Source organism: Propithecus coquereli, unplaced genomic scaffold (genome assembly GCF_000956105.1).
Source record: "Propithecus coquereli isolate 6110/MARCELLA unplaced genomic scaffold, Pcoq_1.0 Scaffold142, whole genome shotgun sequence".
Classification (NCBI taxonomy): Eukaryota; Metazoa; Chordata; class Mammalia; order Primates; family Indriidae; genus Propithecus; species Propithecus coquereli.
This window is the reverse complement of record NW_012138525.1, coordinates 4,462,026-4,489,524: the sequence shown is the minus strand read 5'-3', so window position 1 is coordinate 4,489,524 and position 27,499 is coordinate 4,462,026. Positions and strand designations below refer to the sequence as shown.

General features: G+C 52.3%; 2 protein-coding genes across 6 annotated transcripts in view; one reads left to right on the top strand and one right to left on the bottom strand.

Moving 5' to 3' along the window:
- Positions 1–22,606, top strand: part of SPTAN1 (spectrin, alpha, non-erythrocytic 1) — a 64,534-nt gene extending 41,928 nt beyond the window's left edge. For 2 of the 5 annotated variants that reach the window (XM_012639719.1, XM_012639715.1), the window contains 26 exons: positions 704–803; positions 944–1,141; positions 1,221–1,367; positions 2,058–2,161; positions 2,306–2,468; positions 2,853–2,867; positions 4,770–4,901; positions 5,131–5,268; positions 6,271–6,375; positions 8,126–8,334; positions 9,338–9,458; positions 9,676–9,797; positions 10,159–10,291; positions 12,397–12,495; positions 13,585–13,744; positions 14,345–14,421; positions 15,217–15,426; positions 15,839–16,135; positions 16,565–16,677; positions 17,135–17,152; positions 20,157–20,211; positions 21,000–21,196; positions 21,353–21,406; positions 21,489–21,635; positions 21,726–21,873; positions 22,141–22,606. In XM_012639719.1, coding sequence (XP_012495173.1) covers positions 704–803; positions 944–1,141; positions 1,221–1,367; positions 2,058–2,161; positions 2,306–2,468; positions 2,853–2,867; positions 4,770–4,901; positions 5,131–5,268; positions 6,271–6,375; positions 8,126–8,334; positions 9,338–9,458; positions 9,676–9,797; positions 10,159–10,291; positions 12,397–12,495; positions 13,585–13,744; positions 14,345–14,421; positions 15,217–15,426; positions 15,839–16,135; positions 16,565–16,677; positions 17,135–17,152; positions 20,157–20,211; positions 21,000–21,196; positions 21,353–21,406; positions 21,489–21,635; positions 21,726–21,873; positions 22,141–22,266 — 3,388 coding nt within the window. In that variant the 3' untranslated portion in view covers positions 22,267–22,606. The remainder of the gene's footprint in view (positions 1–703; positions 804–943; positions 1,142–1,220; positions 1,368–2,057; positions 2,162–2,305; positions 2,469–2,852; positions 2,868–4,769; positions 4,902–5,130; positions 5,269–6,270; positions 6,376–8,125; positions 8,335–9,337; positions 9,459–9,675; positions 9,798–10,158; positions 10,292–12,396; positions 12,496–13,584; positions 13,745–14,344; positions 14,422–15,216; positions 15,427–15,838; positions 16,136–16,564; positions 16,678–17,134; positions 17,153–20,156; positions 20,212–20,999; positions 21,197–21,352; positions 21,407–21,488; positions 21,636–21,725; positions 21,874–22,140) is intronic. The other 3 variants (XM_012639720.1, XM_012639716.1, XM_012639718.1) reach the window with 2 other exon arrangements.
- Positions 22,607–22,611: 5 nt separating this feature from the next.
- WDR34 (WD repeat domain 34) overlaps positions 22,612–27,499 on the bottom strand; it is a 17,369-nt gene continuing 12,481 nt past the window's right edge. The window contains exons 3-9 of the mRNA XM_012639714.1: positions 26,249–26,358; positions 25,429–25,586; positions 24,741–24,850; positions 24,146–24,313; positions 23,686–23,918; positions 23,217–23,374; positions 22,612–22,941 (exon numbers count right to left, since the gene is read on the bottom strand). Of these exons, the coding sequence (XP_012495168.1) occupies positions 22,703–22,941; positions 23,217–23,374; positions 23,686–23,918; positions 24,146–24,313; positions 24,741–24,850; positions 25,429–25,586; positions 26,249–26,358 (1,176 nt within the window). The 3' untranslated portion in view covers positions 22,612–22,702. The remainder of the gene's footprint in view (positions 22,942–23,216; positions 23,375–23,685; positions 23,919–24,145; positions 24,314–24,740; positions 24,851–25,428; positions 25,587–26,248; positions 26,359–27,499) is intronic.

Sequence of the window (27,499 nt, the reverse complement as noted above, 5' to 3'; positions counted from 1 at the left end):
GGTAGGAGGTCCCAGCAGTTGGGTTTTCTTGTTTGTTTTTGAGGTGAAGATCACATAGCATATAGCTATTTTAAGGTGTGCAGTTCAGTGGCATTCGATGTATTCACATTGTCATGCAGCCACCACCTCTCTCTAGTTTTGAACTTTTTCTTCACCCTAGAGTAACATCCCATGTCCCTTAACTAATCGCTCCCCTTTCCCCACCCCCTAGGAACACTCATCTGCTATCTGTCTATGGGTTTGCCACTTCTGGATATGTCATATGAAAGGAATCCGTATGATATGTGACCTTCACACTCGATTTTTACCTTGTATATCTGCGAGAAGCTGGATTAAGTGTATGCATAGGTCTAGGGTTTCAAGGCTTAATCCTAAAGAAAAGCTTTTTCATTTGAAGCTGTAAAAAACTTAACCATAGCTGTTGCCTCTGTTAGAACCTATTATTCTGTAGGGTGAAATGATCTTAATTATAAACCCATTAATTTTTCTTCTGAGGATTTCTGGCTTTTTTTTTTTTTTTTTTTAAATCTCAACAAGAAGCACAAGAGGCTTTAAAACACTTTGCCTGAAGACCTAGCCCCATTCAATAGATTAACCCAAAATAACCTTCTGAGGTGAGAGTTATGTAGTTCTCTGTTTTCCTGGGCACAAAGCTGCTTACCAGATAATGTAATAGCTATTCCTTTGTGCCTCTGGTTTCCAGAGACCTCATGTCTTGGATCAATGGAATACGGGGGTTGGTGTCCTCAGATGAGTTAGCCAAAGATGTCACCGGAGCTGAAGCATTGCTGGAGCGACACCAGGTGAGTAGACCTGCCCGCTGTGTAGAAGACACATGGGGGCTCTGCTGGGCCCCAGAGGTCTTGCCCCCACCCTTTGTGGCGACTGACATTAGAGTGGGCATCTACTGCCAGTTACCTAATCCCTTCCCTCCTCTTGGCAGGAACACCGGACAGAAATTGATGCCAGGGCTGGCACTTTCCAGGCATTTGAGCAGTTTGGGCAGCAGCTGTTAGCTCATGGGCACTACGCCAGCCCAGAGATCAAGGAGAAACTCGATATTCTCGACCGGGAGCGTACAGACCTGGAAAAGGCCTGGGTTCAGCGCAGGATGATGCTGGATCAGTGCCTTGAATTGCAGGTACGTGTGCTCTGGGTTTCTGACCAGATGTTTCCCTGCCCAAGGCCCCATCTTCTCACCTGCCTCTCTTCTTCGTTAGCTCTTCCATCGGGACTGTGAGCAAGCTGAGAACTGGATGGCTGCCCGCGAGGCCTTCTTGAATACAGAAGACAAAGGAGACTCGCTGGACAGTGTGGAGGCTCTGATCAAAAAACACGAAGACTTTGACAAAGCAATTAATGTCCAGGTGACGTTTCTGTACTGTGAAGTCTGAATCTGAGTTTCTCTTAATTATTAGAATAAACAATAGTTATTGTCTTGGTTATCTCAGCTAGAGAGCTTTGACAGCTTTCTGAAAATACCTGGAATTGACTATAAAAAATAACCAATATTGTCATTGTTATATCTCTAAGAAATACCTCTGTTGTCTAAGAAAAATGATACATACATAAATAATTTTATAAAAATACCTTAAATGTAAATTCTGGTGTTTCTGAGGTTTTAATAATGAGGATGCTATAGGAAAAAAAATTTTATTGTGAAAGGGGGAGAAAACAAATTTCTGGGTAGGTAAGGGAATACCTGAACATAAACAACAAGAAAGGTGTAAAACTCTGATTATAAACTGTTTTGTTGAAAATCCAACGGCCTTTTCCTACATTAAGCTTAATTTTTGTGTGGCATCTATTGGTATTCTAGCACCTGCCCCACCCCAGTGTGACCTGGAAGCTTCTTGAGTTAAACTCTACTCTAGTAATGATTGAAATCAAACTTTCTTTTGGCTTTTTACACGCTTGCTTCTAAAGTGTCGGTGTATTCTGATCCTGTCACCAGCTAGTTCTCAGGCACCCAAAATAACCATCCTCTTCTCAAGACTAGCAGTGCAGGTAAGGCCCGCTGCAGGCCCACCTTGACCTCACGCCTTGTCTGTCGACAGGAAGAGAAGATTGCCGCTCTGCAGTCCTTTGCCGACCAGCTCATCGCTGCTGGCCACTATGCCAAAGGAGACATTTCTAGCCGGCGCAACGAGGTCTTGGACAGGTGGGTATCCTGTGATGCTGACGCACTCACCAGCCCCGAGAGGACGAGTCCCCTCAAATGAGGGCCCCGGCCTGCTCTGTCTTCCTACTACTTCCTCCATGGTAAGGTCTATTCACGTTTGGCCCCATGGTTTCACTCTCTCAGGTGGCGACGTCTGAAAGCCCAGATGATTGAGAAAAGGTCAAAGCTAGGAGAATCTCAAACCCTGCAGCAGTTCAGCCGGGACGTGGATGAGATCGAGGCTTGGATCAGTGAAAAATTACAGACTGCGAGTGATGAGTCATACAAGGATCCCACCAACATCCAGGTGAGCTGAGCTGATGGCGCGTCCGTCCTAACGTGGCCCTGTGTATCAGGCTAGAGTTTGTCAGTTAAGACATCTTTAAAAGGGGATGTACCTATAAAAAGTTTCCTTGTACCCGTGGTGAAGCCAGTGAAAAATATTTAATAAGCAGAGCCCGTGGAAAAGTCCTGCTCAGTCGTCAGAGCCATTTAAAAGCTGCCTTCCTAATTTGTCTCCATTGGAACTATATTTGCTGTAATAAAAGTCTAGAATCTCCTTCTATTTACCATTCCCAAATGCCGGGCTTCCCAGGGGAAGTATGACGACAAAATGAGTTTCTTTTTAATAGCCAATACGTGTGCTCACATCAGTATACTGAACTCTTGTTCTTTTAATCTATTTTTGTAGCTTTCCAAGCTGCTGGTAAGTTTTTTATTTTTTTTAACAGTTATAGTTAAATGAGCTCCGGTATTTGTGTTCCTCTGTATAGATTATTGTTATTGTGGTCACACACAGTCTGCTGGTGTCTCTGCATCCATCCTTTTCATTTCTAATCATCCATCACCCTTCATTCAAGTGTCCCTGTGGGATGTGGCTTTCTCTGTTGTAATTAGCCTGCAAGCCTTCATTCCCCCCACCCCAGTGTATCACTTAGGCAAGTTCTGTACGATGTTTGATTTGGGGGCAGTAGTTGACTGCTTTCTTTCAAGGGGTGCTCTCTTTGAAAATGGAACGTCCAGCCTTTTCTGTATCGGCATTGGCTGGGTTTTGCGATGGGCTCATGGTGGCCCAGGCCGGGGTGGTCTAGACCAGCGTGAGCGTCAGTGTACACCCGTTGGGCATCCAGACATGCTGGTCACCGGAGAGGGACAGCCAGAGAACTGTGGAGAGGCAGATGATCTGCGTCCAGATCTAGGGGGAGCCATGGGGTGCGAGGTTAAGATAAAAGCAGACATTACTCAACAGATTCTGAAAGGAGACTTCTCAGTTAACGTGTAACTGAAAAGTTGATTGAGTGGCTGGAAGAAATGAACATATAGAAGAGAAGAAACGGGATTCAAAGCAAAGAATGATCAGAACAAGGAACAGAAGTAGAGGGGAATTGGACTTGGGTCAGGATATATGGGTGTTTGAGACCCTTTTTGTTCTTGCCTTTGGGATCAGGTGGTCGGAGCACATACCAAGGACACTTCATGCCAGCGCTGAAGTGCGCCTGCCAGAGGTGCCGTCCTCTGACACTTGCTGCCTCTGAAATGAAACATTTGATGCAGAATCCTTCCCCAACTGTACTCCCTTTTTCTTTTAGTTTTTTCCCCAAATAACACTTTCCTCTGAGACCCTGCATTCCTCACACAGCCAATTGTTTTTCCCAGAATTGTGGCACAGCTGCTATGTCCTTGCAATTGTCTCTTGTAGTGTTTCGGCACCTTCTGTTTCTTTGTGAATTCTTAAAAACCATATGAGGTCCCAGTATCAGGAGCCCACCATTCGTTATTCTAGCCCTCTCTTTTCCTAGCAAAAATAAATTCCCACCTGCAGTGAAGCCTGGGTTTTGACAATATCCCAGTGTTTTGATTAATCACAGCTACCAGATGATAAACTAACAAAGCCAAGGTCTGTAGGAGCTGTTAATTTTTCCTCTGTCAACAGGAGGATATGATTGACCATCAAATATTATTTCACTGGTTATTATAATTTATGTGGTTACAATATTTGCTTAATGGTGATAGCTGCCTTAGATGATAAGATATCCATGTGAGTATTATTTGTTAAGAGTTTTTGTCCAGTGAGTAGAAAGCCATGGATGGAAACTGACATACAAGTAGATTCAAAACTGAAGTTGGCCATTGCCATCTTATGCAAAATGTTAGAAAGTATATGATTCTAGGACTTCACTCCCAAATAGCTAGTAGAACTACTTGAAGAATTGACTTTTAAGGCTGGGCGTGGTGGCATGTGCTTGTAGTCCCAGCTATTCAAGAGGCTGAAGTAGGAGGATCGCTTGAGCCCAGTTAGAGGCCAGCCTGGGAAACACGGTGAGACCCTCTTAAATTAAAAAAAAAAAAAAAAAAGACTTTCAATTCACCTGCTCCTGAGCTGAGCCAGTTCATTTCCTTTCCCCTCTGGTCCGAACCCCTGCTGAACTTTCCAACAGACTCAGTGAGCCCTGAAATATTTCACAGAAATTCTGTGATTGCCTTCTATAAAAAAACATTGACTCTTGCCCCAGTTCTTTGTGTTTCCTCCCTTCTGAGAATCCCTTCTTCTTGAGAATATGTAACCCAGCAGGAGCTAGTTGTGAAAGGTGGTTTTTGGTGTTTCTAGAGCAAGCATCAGAAGCACCAGGCTTTCGAAGCGGAGCTGCACGCCAATGCCGACCGGATCCGCGGGGTCATTGACATGGGCAACTCCCTCATTGAGCGCGGAGCTTGCGCTGGCAGCGAGGACGCTGTCAAGGTATGGCCCCCAGCTCCCTGATCCTGTCAACTTGAGAACTTGACATACAGTCTTAAGAAAAACAAAATGGATTAGAAGGATTTCGGCTGCATTACAGATGGGGAACGCCAGTGAGAATGGCTCTCCTCTGAGTATTTTCTACGCTCCTCTCTTAGCTGTTCTCAGTTAGGCTTTAAGAGGGGATTCTTCGTAGATGTCACCATGTTTTTGGCCCCCCTCTCTTCCCCAGGCCCGCCTGGCTGCCTTAGCCGACCAGTGGCAGTTCCTGGTGCAGAAGTCAGCTGAAAAGAGCCAGAAGCTAAAAGAAGCCAACAAGCAGCAGAACTTCAACACTGGCATCAAGGACTTTGACTTCTGGCTCTCTGAGGTAATGCTAAGTGGTTTTCCCTTCCCACCAGCAGGGTTTCTAGTCATGTGGGATAATAGGTCAGTCAGCAAGCCCAAAGGTATGAAAAGGCTGGGCTCACCAGATAACCCATTTAACCAAAATCTTTATTGTCAAGTACTTGTTGTGTGTTGTAAGGGATTTATAAGCAAAGGGAGTGAATGTTTAGAGAAGAGAGCTGACTGTGGGTGGAACATGGACCGCAGATCACACATCTCCAAAGAGAACGTGAGTCAGGGGAGGTGGTGGGGTGAGTGTGGCAGACAGCTCTAACAAGCCTGCGCCGAGGTGGAAACCCAATTATCAGTGAGTCAGGAGACCGGGTTAGCATGCATTCGCCACGTAGAAAATTTGGAAAGTACAGAGAATACAGAGAAATGCAAATTTTTAGAACCCACCACTCTTGACATTTTAGAGTCATTGCTTTCCAGTCTGTACATAGTTCCATGAACCCTTGTATAAATATATTTTTATATATAGTTGAACTCACAAGGTAATTTTTCGTTAGTGTGTATTAAGAGTGTTATCCCAAGTCACTAAAAATTTTTCCTAAACACTGGAGTAATGCGTAAGTCCATCATAGAGCTGTGCCATAATTCAGCCATTCCCATGTTGTTGGGCATTCCGGTGTTCCCAGCTTTCTGGGATATCAGTTTTGCTGCAGTGAACATCTTTGCGTGTTAATCTTTGCCCGCATTGCTGCTTCTCTCCCTAGGGGAGTTTCTTGAAGTGGGATTGCTGTGCATTTTGTCACTGAACCAAAGGGAAGGCTTGGGGACCTCTGCCTTTAGCTGTACTATTTAAATGAGTAGGCTCTTGAGGCTGCATGCGACTGACAGGGCAGTGTCTCAGGAATAACAGTTATACCTTGTGATGGAGAAGTATTCATCAAGGACCTGCAGTAGCCACTGGGTATCCTGGATTTTCCAGAATGTTAAGTTTGCACCGTATAGTAGCCTTTCCCTTTTGTATTTTCAATGCCAGGTCGAGGCCCTGCTGGCATCTGAAGATTACGGCAAAGACCTGGCTTCTGTGAACAATTTGCTGAAAAAGCATCAACTATTGGAGGCAGATATATCTGCCCATGAGGTAAGCAGAGGGAGGCAGGCCACGCTGAAGACATCTGGGACTCAGTTTTGTGTGACTGCGAAGGAGAGCCAGCACATTTGAGGAAGGAGAGTGATTCCCGTCACTTAAAGCGGGCTCTCAAACGCTGTGGCCCCAGGGCCATTATGCTCTTTACAACTATTGAGGGCCCCTAAACGATTTTGTTTATGCAGGTTTTATCTATCAGTACTGACCATTATTAAAAATTAAATAAATTTTATATTTTTTAAGGTTTGTGGGTTTTTTTGTTTTTTTTGTTTTTTTATTTATTTTTTTTTTGAGACAGAGTCTCACTCTGTTACCCAGGCTGGAGTGCCGTGGCGTCAGCCTAGCTCACAGCAACTTCAAACTCCTGGGCTCAAGTGATCCTCCCACCACCATGCCCAGCTAATTTTTTTCTATTTTTGGTAGAGATGGGGGTCTTGCCCTTGCTTAGGCTGGTCTGGAACTCCTGGCCTCAAGTGACCCTCCCACCTCAGCCTCCCAGAGTGCTAGGATTATAGGAATGAGCCACTGAGGAATATTTTTATTCAGGTAATCATGAATACTCTTGTTTGATGCTACACCAAAGTGAGTAGGTGGTAGTTTCTTAATGGTTAGTTGCAAAGTGGACTCTGAAACCCTATCACTCAATTTTTCATACCAGTCCTGGCACGGTGGTTCAGGCCTGTATTCCCAGCACTACAGGAGGCCGAGGTGGGAGATTGCTTGAGCCCGGCTTGGGCGACAAAGCAAGACCCCATCTGTACAAAAAAATGTAAAAAAAATTAGCCAGGTGTGGTGGCGCATGCCTGTAGTCCTAACTACTCAGGAGGCTGAGATGGGAGGATTCCTTGAGCCCAGGAGTTGGAGGTTGCAGCGAGTGATGATCATGCCACTGCACTCCAGCCTGGGTAACAAAGCAAGACTCATCTCTTTAAAAAAAAAAATTATACTGAATTATATTAAAATCCATTGGTCCATTTTAGACTTTAAATGGACCTTTTACTCATGCATGATTTTGTAACATTGTACATGGCTCATTTGGTAGATGCTGAGTTATGCATGTTGCTTCTAAATGTTGACATATTTCATTATATGATATCAAAACATCACATTAATATCACCACCAATCTCATCAGAAAAATCTTTACATATTGTGAAGCTATCAGGCTCTCAATGGTGGATAAAAATTTTCCAGAACTCTAATTTTCTCATGAAAGTTCAAATTTTGTCATTAACAACAAACTCAGTTTTCTTTGAAGTGACAGGCTTACTTTATTCATTTTCAACAAAATATCTGTCAGATACCCAGGTCTGAATGACCATAGTTCGTTATGTGTTCTTCCAAGTAAAAAACAATGGGTATTTAATAAAATTAACTTTTGCTGCTTTTTTAAGGACGTTCTTACGTGAAACAGCATTTTTTACTGTGAGTGGGTGGCAGTGAGGAGTCCATTTCTGCTGGTACAATTTGTCACTGCCTTGATTTGAGCTGAGACACCAGCATTTCCCCTCCTCCACCATTGCTTTCACACCGTCAGTGCCAGTGTCCACACAGTGACAAAGCCAAATCATGTCTTAGTGTTGTTATGAAAGTCATTGGAGCTCATAGGACGCCAGTGGTCCACATACCACACTTTGAGAATATCAACAGTCCGCACTCAGTAAGGAGTCCCTAGTTCTTATTGTCAAGCAGATATTCACGGAAGGCCCAGGATTCTAACCCCTGTCTTTGTGTCCCTTGCCATAGGATCGCCTGAAGGACCTGAACAGCCAGGCAGATAGCCTGATGACCAGCAGTGCCTTCGACACCTCCCAAGTAAAGGACAAGCGGGACACCATCAACGGGCGCTTCCAGAAGATCAAGAGCATGGCCGCCTCCCGGCGAGCCAAGCTGAACGAGTCCCATCGCCTGCACCAATTCTTCCGGGACATGGACGACGAGGAGTCCTGGATTAAGTACGTGAGCTGCGGCTTTGTGTTCTGGGACCTGTGTTAGGCCCCCTGCGCTACTAATAGCAGCCGTGGGAACCATGGCCAGCTGGCGGGGACAGGAGGTTCCAGCCTCTCCTGGGCTGGGGTGGTGCAGGCCGGAAACCCTGCTGGGCTGGGATCCCAGCTCTGCCACACACTCCTTGGGATGCCTCGTGTCTTCTACAGTGTATATGGTGATAATGATCAGTGATGTCTCCATGATGGTAGTGGTCCATGATGGTCACGCTAGACCCTGCCCTTTAGATCCCTGGGAGAGTTAGTGAGTCTGTGTCTGATCTCCTGGGGAAGATCCCTTTTCTAAGGAAGGAGAATTGAATTTTTTTTTTTTTTTTTTTGAGACAGAGTCTCATTGTGTTGCCCAGGTTAGAGTGCCGTGGTGTCAGCCCAGCCCACAGCAACCTCAAACTCCTAGGCTCAAGCGATCCTCCTGCCTCAGCCTCCCAGAGTGCTAAGATTACAGACGAGAGCCACCGTGCCCGGCCGATTTTTGTTTTTTTAATCTCGCCCCAACCCCCAAAATGTCAGTCAGCGTACTATTTCCAATTGATGTTGTATGTACACAAACCACTTTTAAGGACAAAATCCTCTAATTCCTCACTTCCTTTAAAACCTTAAGAAAACGACTCACGTAAATATTTTTATATATTTACATGTATTTGATTGACATGTATACATGTATATATATGATTAAATAGCTCAGAAGGGCAACACCAGTGGTGCTCTCAGCGTCCCCAGCCCTCTGCAGGATCAGGACACAGTGGGGGCTCACAGGTACATATGTGTTCAGCGGAGATTCTTAGACATTTTTCATTTCGGAAATAGAGGTTCTTGTTTTCCAGAAAACTGGCGCGGATTTTCCTGGAGAGATTGATGGGTGTAAGGACATAATGGGGTCTGTAGTTGACCTGACATTCCCACTTGAAAATGAGTCCGCGCAGAGACGGACCGTGCTGTCTCTGTTGTCCAGGGAGAAGAAGCTGCTGGTGAGCTCCGAGGACTATGGCCGAGACCTGACAGGCGTTCAGAACCTGAGGAAGAAGCACAAGCGGCTGGAGGCGGAGCTGGCGGCGCACGAGCCAGCCATTCAGGTGGGGAGGGCGTGTGGCTGGGAGGGCAGGGGCTTTGAGCGGACCCAGCGAGCAGACAGATCCTTGTTCTTATTGCATTGAGGTCTCTGCAGTGTTTGTGACCTCTCAGCCCAAACCAGAAGTTCTAGACTTGATGTCGAGGCCCTTTTTCTGGGAGCTTGGAGACAGGGGCACCAGCAGAGCTGCGTCTGTTAACCAAGTCGCTCTTGCCCGTCAGGGTGTCCTGGACACTGGAAAGAAGCTGTCGGACGATAACACCATCGGGAAGGAGGAGATTCAGCAGCGTCTGGCACAGTTTGTGGAACACTGGAAAGAGCTGAAGCAGCTGGCAGCCGCTCGGTGAGTGGTCAGACAGGAGCATGTCGTCTGCTCCTGGGAACGAGTGGAAGGCAGCACCCTGGAGGCAGGCTTAGAGCTGTGTGGAGCCACCAGGCCCTCCTGCCAGCTCCTGGGCCTTTGGGCCTGCGTGTGCCACAGTTGGCTTGCTCCAGGGCCACCTGCGACAGGCCATGCTGAGCTGGACCCAGTATGATTCCAGAATCTCGTGTCAGAGGAACACTGTCTACTTTGTGCTCCATAGAAGGCTTGACTGACCGTCGACAGCCCACCCCCTTTGTGAATGTTTTTAAGCCTGTGTTAACTATCAGAATCAAAGGCGAAGGAGATTATGGCTGATTTTTTTCCTGTCTTCTGTAATTAGGGGTCAGCGGCTAGAAGAGTCCTTGGAGTATCAGCAGTTCGTAGCCAACGTAGAGGAGGAAGAAGCCTGGATCAATGAGAAAATGACTCTGGTGGCCAGTGAAGATTATGGAGACACTCTTGCTGCCATCCAGGTGAGAAAGTGACTGAAGGTGCCACCTGCCTTCTCTCTTAGCATCTAGTCATCGTTTCTAGCTGGTTTGTTACATGGCCCTGCTCTTACAGGATCACAGAGCCAGCAACCAAGGTCTCAGTGGTTTGTTTTAGGCCTGAAGATACCACGCTAGGGTCATGGCCCTCGGTAGGCAAACTCGGCATGGCTTCGTCAGCCCCAGTTCGTGGAGCCCCATTGTCAGTCGAGCAGTGTCATTGCATGGGTACTGGTACTGTGTGTCGGTTTCCTGTGGCTGCTGTAACAAAGTGCCACAAACTGGGTGGCTTAAAACAAATATATTATCTCATGATTCTGAAGACCGAAAGTCCTGCGTCAGGATGCTGTGTCCAGTACCTGCAGGGGAGAGTCCCTCCTCGCCTCATCTGGCTCTTGATAGCCCCAGGCGTCCTTGGCTGTGGCAGCATCACTCCAGTCTCTGCCTGTCTTCACGTGGCTGTCTTCCCTCTGTGTCTGTGTCTTCCCTTGGCATTCTCCTGTGTGTGTCTTTGTCCAAATTTCCCATTTTTTATAAGGACACCAGTCATATTGGTAATCCAGTAGATCCATCCTAAAACGTTCATCTTAATTTTGCAGATTGCATTTGCAAAGACCCTATTTCCACATTCACAGGTACCAGAAGTTAGGACTTCAGTGTATCTTTTGGTGGGACAAAATTCAACCCATAGCATCCTCCCTAAATGGGCTAACTATTGCTGCATAACAACCCACATGAACTTGGTGGTTGAAAACAGTACCCATTTCTTGTTTCCCGTGATTCTGTGGATTGGCGGCATCTCCTCTGCTGCTTTCACTTGGGGTCCCTTGCACAGCTGCATTCAGGTGGAGCACAGCTAGGCTGAGAGATCCACGGTGGCCTGGTCGCATGCTGGCAGCTGGGCCTGGCTGCTGGCGGGCTGGGACATCTCTGGTCCCTCCAGGTGGCCTGTCATCCTCTAGCGGCTAAACCAGCTTCCTTCAGCAGCATTCAGAGAGGGAAAGGCAGGAGCTGCAAGGTGTCTGAGGGCCTCACGCATGGTCCTCACTGCGTTCTGGCCAAATTAAGTCCTCAGGCATCCCATAGTCACAGGGGGGATGAATAGGCGCCCCTTTTGATAGGAGATGTTGCAAAATATCGTCATGAAATGTTCCTAAAGTCCTGCCGCCGATGGGGAAGCGAAGCGTGCATTCCCAGGAATGGAGACAGCGTCCCAAGCCACCTTCCTCATGGCCAGTCAGGGTGATTTAGGAGGGATTTAGGTGAAGTCAGTGATTTCCTATCCTCTGAATAGTTGAGTTTCCTGGAAGCAACAAAAAGGGTATTATCTCCAGTGCTTCGATTGTTCTAAGGAAAAGTAGAGTTGGAAGGTCCATTCTGAGATGTGCCCAAATTTAATCTTTTTTTTTTTTTTTTTTTTTTTTTTGAGACAGAGTCTCACTCTGTTGCCCTGGCTAGAGTGAGTGCCATGGCGTCAGCCTAGCTCACAGCAACCTCAAACTCCTGGGCTCAAGCGATCCTACTGCCTCAGCCTCCCAAGTAGCTGGGACTACAGGCATGTGCCACCATGCCCGGCTAATTTTTCTATATATTTTTAGTTGTCCAATTAATTTCTTTCTATTTTTAGTAGAGACGGGGTCTAACTCCTGAGCTCAATCAATCCGCCCGCCTCGGCCTCCTGGAGAGCTAGGATTACAGGCGTGAGCCACCGCGCCCGGCCTAGATTTAATCTTAAAATTAAGTATCATTGGTCAGTTGGGTGTTTATCTCAAGCTTGCTCTCTGTTCTTTCTCATGGTCTTCTAGACGGAAAGGGGCACCGCAGATTGATGCGCAAGAGCTCAGCCCTTCCGAAAGGCTCTCTCTGTGCTGCTAAGCCCACCCCACTGCCAGTTTTTCTTGCTGCCTCCTTGGTTTCCCACCGTTACAATTACCTGTTTGTTGGCCTGCTCTTTATCATCCTGTTCCCCAGTCAGACTGTAACGTGTGTGAGAGCAGGGACCATGTTGGTTTCCTCACCCTCTGTCCCCAGGGCCTAGCCCACAGCACCTAGCAGGCTCTCAGGAGCTGTCCTTGCTACTTCCACTCCAGGGCTTACTGAAGAAACACGAAGCTTTTGAGACAGACTTCACCGTCCACAAGGATCGCGTGAACGACGTCTGCACTAATGGACAAGACCTCATTAAGAAGGTGAGCCTGGCCCCTCGGTGAGACCGGGTCTGGGCCACCCACGTGCTGACACCTCAGTGGGCCCCAAAGGTCCCTTCCTGAGATGGTCATCCTACCAAGGTCTGCGTGGAGACCAGTAACAATTCCGTTCCTGTGTTTCATGAAGAAAAGAGGATTATGTGACAAGCTGGATACTTCCAGCTTTCTGAAGCCAGTCAGTAAAGTTACTCTGCAATGCTTATTTTTCCTGCCTTAATTAAGCAAACAGAAGCATCCCTTTTGGTCCTTCTGTGACACTGACACTCCCAAATGCTGCTCTTAGTTTATTTCTCAAGCAATACAAGCACTTTACAGAAATCATGGAAAATGCAAATAAGCAAAACATAAAATAAAAACCACCCATAAAGCCACCACTCAGAGATGCCCATATTAAGATCTTTATGACTAACCTTCCAGACTTTTTCTCTCCACATACGTAGAGTCACCACCTGAATAAAATAGCTACCAAGATACCTGTTTAATAGGATTACATCACTCTATAAGTTATCAAAAACCTGGCTAATGTACAGGACGTTTTGGAGATTAATCTGTTTTATTCAAACAGCCCTTTCTGGAGAAACAAAAAAAAAGGGTCTTGGTGCTTTCTCTGTAGCAGTGAAGCCGTGGCCTTGCACACTGAAGTTCTAGACTGAAGGCAGGACAGCCCTCGGACTGGACTCCACCAGTCGCTGAGGTGCAGTGACAAACATCTAGTACCACAGGACAGACACTGGATGTACTGTCTTTTATTTAAGTGCTAAGTATTGAGGTTTTCCCCAATTTTTGTTGTCAAAAATAATACTAGTGAATACATCATCGTAACTTAAAATTGTAACACATGCCTCATTATTTCTTTAGAATAATTCGTAGGAGTAGAATTAAGAGTAATCACCTTAAGGCTTTTACTCTGTGTTGCTCTTAGAAAAGCCTTTCCTGTCATTTTTCCCCTGGGGCAGTGGACAGGGGAGCAAGTGGCCCACCTGACCGAGGTTGAGAGCCTTCCCGGGGAGGGCGCAGCTCAGGTAGCCGCAGCAGGAAGCTGAGCGACATGTGCTTCTATTCATGGCCTAGAACAATCACCACGAGGAGAACATCTCTTCAAAGATGAAGGGCCTGAACGGGAAGGTGTCGGACCTGGAGAAGGCTGCAGCCCAGAGGAAGGCGAAACTGGATGAGAACTCGGCCTTCCTTCAGTTCAACTGGAAGGCCGACGTGGTGGAGTCCTGGATCGGTGAGCACGGCCTCGGGCCCCAGGTTTCTTACTCTTCCAGGCCGGGAAGATCGTTCCCAGAGCCACACCGCATCTGCTCCCCAAGCAGTCAGTTTTCTTCTGCAGGGAAGAAACCGATCAAATGTGGGCATATCAGAGAGTCTACCACCAGGGCAGACCATTGCTTCCAGCTAGGCGGAGAGTGTCCTGACACTGGCTGACACCAGGGTTATCAAAACAAAGGCCTGCAAACACTGAAATAAGCAGTCGACGTCATAACGTGAACAAAAAGGAACCAGACTGTACCAGAGCTGTCCCACTAGCTTCGTGCAGCTCCTGAGGGAGGAGGAACTAGATTCCGACATCAGGACCCACGTGTCCTGCATAGCTGCTAGCACCTAGGGCAGCCCAAAGGGCCTCTTTATGGTGCAGATGGAGGCTGGGGAACTGAGGGTGCAAGGAGAAGCCAGCTAATGTTGGTTCAGCAACTGCTGTTCGTAATGTTGGAATTTAAATGTAAACAGAATAATGGTTTTCAAGCGTTCAGGACTTTTTTCCTTTTTAATCTATCTCGCTACACTGAGAGGTGGTGTAGTGTATTTTCCACACTCGGTTTTCTAGGTGAAAAGGAGAACAGCTTGAAGACAGATGACTACGGCCGAGACCTGTCTTCTGTCCAAACGCTTCTCACCAAACAGGTCAGTTGTGGCCGTTTTGTTGACTGACTGAAATTTTTGCTAATAGCATTTCCTGATAGCTGGCTGGTGATGGGTCAACATTTTTCATTGAGGTATTTGAGGTCAGGTCCTAGGGATTCAGCAGTGAACAAAATCCTGCCCTGGTCCTCAGGGAGCGTCCAGGCGAAGTGAGGAGTGCCAGGCACCTGTACCGCACCACAGGAGGTGCCCCACTCAGCTTTGAGCAGGCGAGGCTAGACGGGCCAAGGCTTCCTAAGCTATGTCATGAAGGGCATGAAGGGTGAACTGAAAGGTCAGAGTTAGCCTGGCGGGTGGCTCAGCCCTATAGTCCCAGCTACTCAGGAGGCTGAAGTGGGAGGATCACTTGAGCCCAGGAGTTGGAGGCTGCAGCGAGCTGTGATTGTACCACTGCACTCCAGCCTGGGTGACAGAGCAAGACCCTGTCTCAAAAAAAGAAGAGAGAAAAAAGAGGTTGGAGGAGAGGCAGAGCGAGTGCTCCAGGCAGAGGTGCTGAGGTGGGGAGAGCCTGGCATGTTGGGAAGCCCTGGGGTGGGAGGGCCCAAGGCTGGGGCAAGGAGGCCGGAGGCAGCCACTGCAGTACTCTGTGGGCTGAGAAGGCAGGGAAGTGGGCAGGTGTGACCGAGCTTCAGCACACGGGGAGGACTCTAGGCTGACAGTCTGGCTTGGGCATCTGGAGGGACAGCTGCTGGCACCTTCTGAGCCAAGGCACCCAGGAAGAGCAAGTTCTGGTGTTGCTGCAGTCACCACAAATTGGCTTGTCACTCCTGGTTCCAGGAAACCTTCGATGCTGGCCTGCAGGCTTTCCAGCAGGAAGGCATTGCCAACATCACCGCTCTTAAAGATCAGCTGCTGGCCGCCAAGCACATTCAGTCCAAGGCCATCGAGGCCCGGCATGCCTCCCTCATGAAAAGATGGAGCCAGCTTCTGGCCAACTCAGCAACTCGGAAGAAGAAGTTGCTGGAGGCTCAGAGTCACTTCCGCAAGGTGAGGATAGGCAGGTGAAGCCCAGCTGGCCCCGGGCCGGGAGAGACACCACACCTTCCGTCTGCTGTGCTCTGCCGCCATCCTGTGAGGAAGCTGGGCCTCAGCACAGAGCTTCCGAATGTGGGCGCAGGCTCACCTGACGCGAAGGCACACAGGCCTCTGCCTGTGAGGCTGCCACGCAGAAGCACCCAGGACAGGCTTCGAGTTGGCCTGTGCCGAGGGACGAAGGGTAGAAAGGGAAGGCTTTGAGACTCAGAAGTGGAGGAGGCGGAGAGCGGAGCTGAGCACCCAGCGTGGCCTGCACGCCTCTCGTCCCCTCCCGCCCTGTGCACAGCCCTGCTGCCCGCCTCCTTCTGGGGGACAGCACAGCCAGCCCTGGCGACGCTCCTAACTCAGTCTCCTCTGTTTCCAGGTGGAGGACCTCTTCCTGACCTTTGCCAAAAAGGCTTCTGCCTTCAACAGCTGGTTTGAGAACGCAGAGGAGGACTTAACAGACCCAGTGCGCTGCAACTCCCTGGAGGAAATCAAAGCCTTGCGCGAGGCCCATGACGCCTTCCGCTCCTCCCTCAGCTCTGCCCAGGCCGACTTCAACCAGCTGGCCGAGCTGGACCGCCAGATCAAGAGCTTCCGCGTGGCCTCCAACCCCTACACCTGGTTCACCATGGAGGCCTTGGAGGAGACCTGGCGGAACCTGCAGAAGATCATCAAGGTGCAGCTCCCCACTGCGCCTGCTCTCTGGCGCTGCGCCTGCCCAGAGCATCCACCCCGGGCCCCTGGTCACATCCCATTCTTGCTGAACGACAAAACTTAGGAGCAGAAGGAGGAAGCAGTGTGGTTTTGTTTATTAGAAGCTTCCATTTATGTCAGTCTAGCAACTCCCTGCTTGACTATGATCAGCCACTTCCCCTCCTTGTCTTGCCAGCGGCCCTGGGGGGCGCCCCGATCCGCAGAACATCCGCACTCCTCCCGTTAGCGTCCCAGCGCTCCCCAGCCCCAGGGGACTGCTCCTCTCAGAGTGGAAGGCCAGCTGCTCAGCTGCCTGGGAGGAGAGCTCTCTCCACCCCAAGCCCACCTGGGAAGGTGGGGCTGGGGCCATCGCCCCTGCAGCGAGTAGCATCTTCCTCGCTTTGGTCCTCAGGAGAGGGAGCTGGAGCTGCAGAAGGAGCAGCGGCGGCAGGAGGAGAATGACAAGCTGCGCCAGGAGTTCGCCCAGCACGCCAACGCCTTCCACCAGTGGATCCAAGAGACCAGGTGCCCGCCGGGCTGGGGCCGCAACAAGTCCTCACTGTGCTTAGTCCCTAAGGAGCCTTCTGGTCCCTGAGGCTGAGTCCCCCCACCTCCAGCCCCAGGCCCTGGGGAGCTTTGCTTAAAACCAGAGGCGTGTGTGGGAGAAGGGAGGGTTGGCACAGCCTGGCCAGGCTCCGGAGCAGGCAGCGTGGGCAGAGTTAGAGCAGCAGTCTCAGCAGTACCTGTCCCGGAGATTGAGTTCCTAGGGGTCCTGGACCGGGTGGAACTGCGCAGGGCCCACGTCAGCCCCCAGCTGCGACTTGGCAACAGAGGGTACAGCGTCTAGCACAGTGTGGGTACTGATGTTCTTGGTTTTGTTTTTCTTCCTTTCTTGTGTCTTCTCTCTGTCCCCTACCTCCCGATTGCCGCTGTTGTCCGGATGCCACCTTGTCTCGCGGCTGCTTGGATCTGCTCTCCACAGGACGTATCTCCTCGACGGGTTAATATTGTCTCCTTCTTTCCCGGGTCCATCGTGTGGTGGTGTCTCATGTGCTTGCCTCCCTGCCCTCGTCCCATGGCCTGGCTTGCAGAGGACCCCGGGGCGGGCTGCACTTCCCCCCTGCCTTACCCCTGTCACCTCACAAGGAGCGAGCGCCCTGCCCCACAGCCCACTGTCGTGCCAGAGCCCTCGGGCTGGGGAGGGAGCCACAGCACCTTTCAGTCGAGATTCCGAGGGACTGATGGAGCCAGGAGGCCAGAGCCGGAGTGCGGAGCCTGGGGAGCCATGCCTGTGCAGCCACTGGGCTGGCGTTCTCTTTTGCCTCTGCTGCCCCGTGCGCCCAACGGTGGTCGTGGGCATGAAGCTAATGACAGTGCGAGGGGCTCAGGCTGGGTGCAGTAAATCCAAAGCTGAGAGGAAGGGCTGTGTGGTGACCCCGCCGCCAGCACCCCCCAGGGGTGAGGCTACCTGCCACGTTCCCCAAGGGGAGGGTAACAAGCACTGTCTGCCGTAAGAGAAGGCAAAGATGCCCGTGTGGCGATGCGGCAGGAGTGGGGTAGGAGCCCCCGAAGGAGCAGGGAGCGGGGCCGTCGCACCCAGTCCCAGCTGGAGCTGCCCTGCCAGGCCTGGGGCCTCTGCCTGGAGGGCTGGTGGGAGGGTGGAGGCTTAGGCTGCATCCTCAGGCTCTACAGACAGGAAGGTCAGGCCTGCAAAGGTGGCCAGGACAGAAAGGCTGCACGTGCTGACAGCAGAGCAGGCGGGGATATAGACCACCGTTCGGCCTGAGCCGTAGGGACACCCTGGCTGCCTGGCTCTCCTCCCGCCCCACAGCTGTGTCTGCTGGTCTTGGTTTTGTCTCCGTGGGGGGCCATGCTCCCCTCACCTTGTGTCTCCTCCCCAGCCCTGTCCCATCTCGCCCAGTCCCAGTGTAAGCTGCCCCAAGCTGGGCTGTTGGGCCTCCCACCTCCAGGTACCCGCCTGGCACCAGGTGGCCCTTGCCTGTGCACTGGCAGCTTGGGCCCTGTGGCGTGTGTCTGTCGCGGTGTGCTCCTGCCTCCTCCCGTGGTGTATTCACTGGTTTCTTTCCTTTGACTAGCATAGCGTATCGTCGCGTCATTCGTGTCTGTCACTATGAAGTTGGGGATGATCTGTCTGGAAGGTTTTTCTCCTCTTATTTCTCTTCTTACCTCACTGTGGTTTTACCGATGCACTCTTGACTTCCCCAGGCGGCTCTGCTTTCTGACTAACCCACTGCCTGCAGCCGCTTGGGAAGGAGGGGTCTGTCCTCCTCCCACTGCGCTGGCACCTCGCCTCCTGCTCCCAGGTCCTGGGGGTGTGCTTTTCCCTGGGGGACGTGGCGTGACTGTGAGTCTGACCTGCTGGGGTAGGAGGAAGCCTGGTGCCTTGCCTTGCTAGAGCACTTTGAATCGGGGAGATTTCAGAGCTAACCCTGGCTCGCTGGGTTTTAAAAGGGTAGGTGGGGACAAATGTGGGTACAGGGGAGGCTGGCCTGAAACCCCACCAAGTCCGTGTGCACCGTGTGAACTTGTCCCTGCACGTAACCCCAACTCGTTTGTTATCTGTTCACTGGTAGCTTTCTATGACCTCTCGCTGTGACCCATCTTGGGGAGAAGAAGGCTCCCCAAAGCCCCTCTGCTCTTCAGAACTTGGCCCTGGAAAGGAGGCTCTGGCCCTGGCTGTGTCTAGATTATGCAGCCTGAACCTGGGGCTTAGTCATAGCCATCTCCCTCCTTTGGGCACAATTAGAACCACTTTAAAAACCCACACTAGCGCGGTGGCTCACACCTGTAATCCTAGCACTCTGGGAGGCCGAGGCGGGCGGATTGTTTGAGCTCAGGAGTTCGAGACCAGCCTGAGCAAGAGCGAGACCCCGTCTCTACCAAAAATAGAAAGAAATTAATTGGACAGCTAAAAATATATAGAAAAAAATTAGCCGGGCATGGTGGCGCATGCCTGTAGTCCCAGCTGCTTGGGAGGCTGAGGCAGGAGGATTGCTTGAGCCCAGGAGTCTGAGGTTGCTGTGAGCTGGGCTGACGCCATGGCACTCACTCTAGCCCGGGCAACAGAGTGAGACTCTGTCTCAAAAAAAAAAAAAAACCCACACTAGGCCGGGCGCAGTGGCTCATGCCTGTAATCCTAGCACTCTGGGAGGCCGAGGCGGGCGAATTGTTTGAGCTCAGGAGTTCGAGACCAACCTCAGCAAGAGCGAGACCTCGTCTCTACTAAAAAAAATAGAAAGAAATTAGCTGGACAACTAAAAAGTATATAGAAAAAATTAGCCGGGCATGGTGGCGCATGCCTGTAGTCCCAGCTACTTGGGAGGCTGAGGCAGCAGGATCACTTGAGCCCAGGAGTTTCAGGCTGCAGTGAGCTAGGCTGATGCCACGGCACTCTAGCCTGGGCAACAGCGTGAGACTCTGTCTCAAAAAAAAAAAAAAAAACCCACATTGGTCATAAGTTCCTAGTGCCCCACTTGTTCCTTGTCTGAAGGTCATGCTCTCACCCTAGGACATGGCTCCCTTGCTCCCTCCTCAGGAACCTGCTGGGAGACTCCAGGGTTTCTGGGGTGGCTGTCAGGTTCGCAGCCTTGCCGCTGCCTTAAAGCCTCCCGTCTGTTGGGAGTCAGGGTGTGCAGGGTCTCTCGTCCCCCGCATGGCTGTGGAGGGTGCTCTGTTCCCACAGGGAAACTTAAACTCCACCCGACTCACCTGAGGGCCTAGCTTGGCTGGGCCTGAGGAGCCACATGAGAAAGGGTCCTGGCCCACATGTCAGGCAGCAGCTCCTGTCTCTGAAACGGCAGAACTGTTACCTGCCCTCCCTGGCTCCCAGGGCCAGTTAGAAAAAGATAGCCAGTCAGATAGGTGTTTTTCCCTTCATAAAAGCAACATGAGGTTGCCAGGCATTGTCCTATCAGAGGACAGTTAATGTTGAGCTCTTGGTCTGCCGTGATCAGGCCCCTTCCTCACTGTGCTTCTGTGTTCAGGTCCTGCATGGTGGAAGAATCAGGAACTCTTGAATCCCAGCTTGAAGCTACCAAAGTAAGTACCCCAGGGCTTCTGACCCAGCCCAGACTCTACCCAAACCCCCCTCTCCCCTGCAGGCATGCGCTTTCCTTCTTGGTTTAAAGACAGGTATCAGGGTTGGGCGCAGTGGCTCATGCCTGTAATCCTAGCACCCTGGGAGGCCGAGGCGGGTGGATCGCTCAAGGTCAGGAGTTCGAGACCAGCCTTAGCAAGAGCGAGACCCTGTCTCTACTAAAAAATAGAAAGAAATGATCTGGACAACTAAATATATATATATAAAAATTAGCCGGGCATGGTGGCTCATGCCTGTAGTCCCAGCTACTTGGGAGGCTGAGGCAGAAGGATCGCTTGAGCCCAGGAGTTTGAGGTTGCTGTGAGCTAGGCCGACGCCATGGCACTCTAGCCCGGGCAACAGAGAGAGACTCTGTCTCAAAAAAAACAGGGATCAGATGTGCTGGTTACCCCTTTTCCCTTGTAAAGCAGCAGGGGGCTCATCATTTTAAAGAAAATCTTTGGCAGTTGCTACCTGGGCCCTGCTTGGAAAGGGACAGAGTCCCCTTTGTCCTCAGTATGTACTGCCTCCCTACAGGGCTACCAACTTGTCTGGCTCTCATTACATTGAAAATCTTTTCCTCTCCTGAGGTTTGGATTTTTTCAGCTTCACTCCATCCCACTGTCCCCATTCTAGATGTTCCCGTTCCAGCAGGTCACAGGCCAGGCTAGGAGCAGGAGCTCGAGGAGGGCTTGGGCTGGTGACCGAGGCACAGGCCCCATCCCATGCATCTTTGCTCTCCGCCCTGCAGCGCAAGCACCAGGAAATTCGAGCCATGAGAAGTCAGCTCAAGAAGATTGAGGACCTGGGGGCCGCCATGGAGGAAGCCCTCATCCTGGACAACAAGTACACGGAGCACAGCACCGTCGGCCTAGCCCAGCAGTGGGACCAGCTGGACCAGCTGGGCATGCGCATGCAGCACAACCTGGAGCAGCAGATCCAGGCCAGGTACCTGAGCCCCAGCAAGGGCTGTAGGAGGAAGGGTCTCAGCCACCTGACCAAAGGTCAGCCCAGAGACCAGCAGTCCAGAGAGCTGAATGGTAGGAAAGAAAATGTCACCTGCTATGTGGTGGGCCCGGTCCCTAATTCTGTTCTTACTTCCAGGAACACCACAGGTGTGACCGAGGAGGCCCTCAAAGAATTCAGCATGATGTTCAAGTGAGTAGCCCCACTCGCCTGGGTGGGGGGTGGGCTCAGCAGCAGGGCTGTGTGCTGAGCAGCCCTGGGCTTTGTGCTGCAGACACTTTGACAAGGACAAGTCTGGCAGGCTGAACCACCAGGAGTTCAAATCCTGCCTGCGCTCCCTGGGCTATGACCTGCCCATGGTGGAGGAAGGGGAACCTGACCCCGAGTTTGAGGCAATCCTGGACACTGTGGATCCGAACAGGTAAGCTTCAAGGGCAGGTCGCAAAAGCAGCCTCTGCCCCGGGCCCTGTCTGCCCTCCCTGTTCACAGCACTTGCTCCCCTGCCCTCCAGGGATGGCCACGTCTCCCTGCAAGAATACATGGCTTTCATGATCAGCCGTGAAACCGAGAACGTCAAGTCCAGTGAGGAGATCGAGAGCGCCTTCCGGGCGCTCAGCTCAGAGGGAAAGCCTTACGTGACCAAGGAGGAGCTCTACCAGGTACGGGCCTTGGGAGGTGGGTTCAAGGGGTTTCCTCCGTAGAACTAAAGCTAAAGGTTGTGCTTGGATTTGTGGCAGAGCTGAGTCTAGGGTGTCAGTCCCCAATTTCAGGTGCTACCCTGTGCTGGGTACAGGAGTTTTAACTCCATTTACAAATGAAACTAAGTCCCGCACTGCTGGTAGAACTGGCTGTGAGCTGCGACATGGGAGGTCGGGGTCTGAAGTGAGCCTGCAGGCTCAGCTGACAGGTGCCGTCTCTCCCTCTAGAACCTGACGCGGGAACAAGCCGACTACTGCGTCTCCCACATGAAGCCCTTCGTGGACGGCAAGGGCCGCGAGCTCCCCACTGCCTTCGACTACGTGGAGTTCACCCGCTCGCTCTTCGTGAACTGATCCTCAGCCTGGAGGTCAGCCTGCCCCTCGCTGCGTGCCCTGCTGCATGTCACCTCATCTTTGTGCTCTTAAAAAATATTCCAGACAGTGTTGTTCTCCAATGTAACCTTAAGCCTGCTTAGCTTGGATAAGACTTAGTAGAAAATGGTGCTTCGATAAACCGCTTCTGGTCCAGTCACAATCACCCTGTTGCTGTGGGGACCCAGATTCACGTCTCGACGCCAGCTGCCCTCATTCCGACTTCAGAAAACCTGAGCAGCTGGCTCACTCCCTTCTTGTTCTCCCTCCCCCCAAACTGTATGTTTTCACATAAAAGACAAATAAATGACTTGACTCCCCCTAAAAGCTTTTCTTCATTCAGCATCAGAAACACACAGCTCGGTACAATAGAGCCTCGTGCCAGCTGCCTCTGTGGGGCCCTTCCCCCCACACACCCTCAGGTGGCCACCTCTGCTGCCAGCTGGTCCAAGTCTTCGGTTTCCCGGGGCCCCTGTTCAGTGAACTCAGTGCTCAGCTGCCACACCTTCACTGTGCCCTTGGCGTCACCAGCAGCCAGAAGCTGAGTCTGCTGGCTGTTAAATTCAAGGCAATAGACAGGACTTCCATCCTCGGTTTGCTTGATCGAAATTGTGGGTTTCTGGGAGCTTTTCTGTAGATCAAACAGCCGCACATCACCTGCAGGAAGAGATCTGCAGGGTAAGAGAGTCCCAGGGCAGCAGTTTCCGAGCCTCCTGAAACAAAGTTACCCTTGCACTTGGTAAGAAAAACTCTAGAGACCACAGTGCAAAATAAGGCTGACACCCAAGTCCAGTTCTTCCCCTACGCAGCCACGGTCATTTACAGTTCGGTTTCTGGAGGGAAGCCGTCCTGACCCCACGTGTGGTCTCCTAGAGCCCAGGATTCCAGGCACAAGCCAGGCCCGCGATACCACATAAAGGCCTGTTTCCTACCTTCCCCAGAAGCAGCCGCAAAAACCAAGGGGCGGACAGGTGACCAGCGCACAGCAAACAGGTACTTGTAGGACAGCTGCAGCGAAATCAGGGGCTGGGCCTGCAGCATGGAGTACAGGTGGACATGGCCATCCGTCCCTGCGCTCAGGAAGAGATTCCTAGACAGGATACAGGGCAGACAGCGAGACAAGGCGATCAGTGCTGGGCGTCAGGGGCTGGCACCTGTCCCCAGACTCCTCCTGGGCTGTCAGGCTCATGAAGAGCCTCCCTGGCCCCCAACCCTGGGGCCAGTCAGTAGGAAGAGCAGGATCTCTGGGGCCAGCCACCAAAGAGCTGAACACGGGGGTCAGATGGGGCTTGAAGCAGTTCTGTCACAGGGCGTAGCGGGCTGGAGACCAGCAGGGCAGGGACCCTGTGGCCCGCCCTGTGCCTGATGCAGGAGGAACCCCCAGACCCAGTCCTTCCCTACCTGTGGAAGGGGGAACAGCTCACAGAGTAGATGGGACCACCATGGGGAGAGAAGGTGAACTGTGCCGGGGCCCGCAGGGGCACAGAGCTGGGCATCCGGGTGAGGGCTGCCTCTTCTGCCGCCAGAGAGCACTTGACCGGGAAGCCACCCTCCGTGCCCAGAACAAAAAGGCTGGGGTCAAAGCTGGAGAAAGCCACTGCCGTGGCACCCACCTCGGTCTCACCCCGGGGAGGCTGTAGGAGAGACAGCAGCAGCAGGGTCAGAGCCAAGGGCACCAGATGGCACTGTCCCAACAGAGCCAGTGGATAGGAGGGGAGGTCACCCAGTAAGTCCTGGCCACGCCTCCCCTCTCCCCCACGGCCCCCAGGCTCTCTGGCTCAGCAGAGCAGCAGATGCCTCCAGGCCGAAGCCCCATGGCCAGGGGCTGCCTTGGGGACCTGTGTCCGTGGCGCCCACGTACCTTCTTGAGCTTGGTGCTCCGCGGCAGCTGCTGGACCACCAGAGCGAAGCCCTCGGTGAGCTGCAGCCGGCCCGCCCCGCCCCCCTGCCAGAGCAGCACCTTCCCGTCTGTGGCCACACTCAGCACCTGGAAGCGGTGGCTCTGTCGGGGCTCTGGCAGCCAAACCACCTGAAACAACAGGCATAGGCACAGGATGGAGAAAGGGACATCTGTCCCCAGGGTTGGGATCCACCCCCAGCCTCCCCTTCTCTTTCAAGAAAAAAAGGGAGAATTCTGAGGGAGGCCGGAAGCCAACCTCACCCGCCAGGGGGCAGACCCTAAGGGTTCCAGGTCCCTTCCCCAGTCCCAGAATCCCAGAGCCAGCAGGAAGGCAGGACAGCTGGGAGCCGCTCAGGCAGCGCCTGTGTAGGAGGCTGGGAATGGATGGCCACAGTGCCCTGGGGTGACTCATGCCGTGGGAGCTCTGAGAATGCAGGAGGCAGCTGCCCGACTGCCAGCTGCCAAGGCCCCATGACCTTCCTAGGAGAGCAAGTGCCTTCAGCCGGCCCTGCCTCAAGGCCCCCGCTCCGAGAGAAGGCGGGATCTGCAACCTGACCTGGTACACAGGGTCTGTGTGCGTGTCGTCTGTCAGGCCTGTGCGCCAAAGCAGCGGGTCCTCAGGACGGCTCATGTCCCACACCAGCACCTCCCCACTGTACAGTCCTCCTGCAGGGACAAGCGGGCCAGGGCAGGAGCTCAGCCCCACCCAGCAGCCCGGACTCCCGGCCAAGCACCCGCCCCCTCCCACCCACAGAAGCAGGTCATGTAGCCACTTGGCTGAAGGCCATTCCTGCAGAGGGAAGGTCCTGGTTCCCCAGGCCCTCAGTCACTCCTCGCTGCACCCCTGGGAGCTTTGCCCACAGCCAGGCTGATGCCCCCACCCAGCGCCCTGCCACTCCCGCCAGCATCACCTGCCTCCTCCCGACCTGCACGGGCTGCTGTCCTCACCAGCAGCTCTAGGGTGGCCACCTCTTTGGGCCTCTGCGCACCCCGCCCTGGCCCCTTTCCAGACTCTGCCTCCACTTCCTTGGTGCTCCACACCCGGCTGTGCCCACCATAGGCCTTCACCTGGGCTTCGGACGGAGCGCAGGGGTCAGAGCCCACCTGTCTCTCCCGCAGCAGACCTGCCCCTGCAAGGCCTGGACACCAAAGGGCCCATGGAAAGCTCCCCTTTGGCCACTTCTGCACCAGGCAAGGAGCAGAGTCCTGAGAGCAGGCAGGCCAGTGGCAGGTGGGCAGCTCACCCGCGATGTGGGAAGGCTGGGTCGGGTGGAAGGCCAGGCACAGGACAGCACTGGGCGCCTCCACCACTGCCGACGGCTGCCGGGGATTCAGGCCTCGCCGGTCCAGGTTCCAGGCGCACACGAAAGACTTGAGCGTGCTCCAGTCCCCGTCGTCTAGCCTGCACAGGGAGGGTGTGCCTGAGCTGGCTCTGCCCCCAAGCCAGGGCTCCAACCACCTACCCTGCCGCTCCCTCCACTAGCCCCCAACAGATTCGCGTCACTGTCCTCTGCACATCCAGATACTATACTCTGGGTATCGAAGTGGTAGAGGCTCCTCACGGCACCCAAGGGCATGATATTCTCTGGAAAAGGGTCCCCAGGCACCAAGGATGGGCCCGTGCAATGGCAGGGTGGGGCACCAGGCCAGGCGTGGTGGCTGGTGCCTGTAATTCCAGCTACTCTGGGAGGCTGAGGCAGGAGGATCGCTTGAGCCCAGGAGTTTGAGGCTACAGTAGCTATAATGATGCCACTGCACTCTAGCCCAGAAGACAGAGCAAGACCCTATCTCAGGAAAAACAAAAAAAAACAAGTACCAGGGAAACAGCTGATGGAGCAGGTGATGAGTGCTGGCAGCTAGACGGGCTCCTGGGTGCTCAGCCCCCGTCCCCTGCTCTTTTCCTCCCAACTTATTGCCAACCATGCCAAGACAGGCTTGAGAAGACAGACTCCCAGAATAGCCAAGCTCATGGACCCAACCCTTTACCATGCAGTGGGGGAGACAGAGGCCCAGCAAGAGTCCTAGGGGTGTCCACTGCCCCTCGCACACTTTGCTGTCACTCACCGGCCATATGCACAGGCCACCACGGAGCCAGTGGTGTTCCAGGAAATGCTGGTTACATGCAGACCCTGCCCTTGGGCTGGGGGGTAGCACAGGGTGTGCAGACAAGACACCTGCAAAGAGAGGCCACCCGCAACCCTTAAATCTCAAAGCCACCCAGCAGGTGGCCTCCTGACCACCTAACAAAACCACACCCAGGCTGCCCTCATCCTCAGAAGCTATCCAAGTCCACTGCCCAATCCTGGAGGAAAATGTGGAGCTTTCATCCCCACATTTGCCCTAACAGGATGCTTCCAGAACCCCAGAAGGCAGGGTCTGAGAACCCCAGAGCTGTGGCTGCTCTCACAGGCTTCCTCCACACAGTTTCAAAGCATCTGCAACAGGAGGGTTGGGGTGGCTGCAGGGCAATGTCAGGGTGCTCAATGTCACCAAGCTGGACATTTGACAGGGGGTAACAGTCCATTTCATGTCATATTTACCCCTAACACACACAGTTTTTCAAAAAAGCTCAGGCATCAGCAGGGCGCAGTGCCTCACACCTGTAACCCTAGCACTCTGGGAGGCCAAGGCAGGAGGATCGCTTGAGCTCAGGAGTTCGAGACTACCATGGGCAACAGTGAGACTCTGTCTCTACTAAAAATAGAAAGAAATTAGCCAGGCATTGTGGCTCGTGCCTGTAGTCGCAGCTACTCAGGAGGTTGAGGCAGGAGGATCGCTTGCGCCCAGGAGTTGGAGGCTACAGTGAGCTATGACGATGCCACTGTACTCAAGCTAGGGTGACAGAGGGAGACTCTGTCTCAAGAAAGAAAGAAAGGAAGAAAAAAAAAAAAAAATCTCTGGCATCTTGCTCTCAGCCCACAGGCTGAGCAGCACATACGTAAGGAGGGCTACCCAGGAGGTGACGTGCACCAGGGATCAAAACAGTCTCACAAGCTGGGCACACTGGCCCACATGTGTAATCCTAGCACCTTGGGTGGCCAAGACGGGAGGATCACTTGAGTCCAAGAGTTCCAGGCCAGCCTGAGCAACATAGCTAGACCCTATCTCTTAAAAACATATTTTTAAAAATTAAAAATCATGGATTTGACCACTTGTAATTTGGGCATGTTTTTGCTTTTCATTTTTTCTAATTTTTTTTTTTATAGAAACAGGGTCTCAAGATGTTGCTCAGGCTGGTCTTGAACTCTTAACTTCAAGCAATCCTCCTGCCTCCGCCTCCCAAAGTGCTAGGATTACAGGTGTGAGCCACCATGT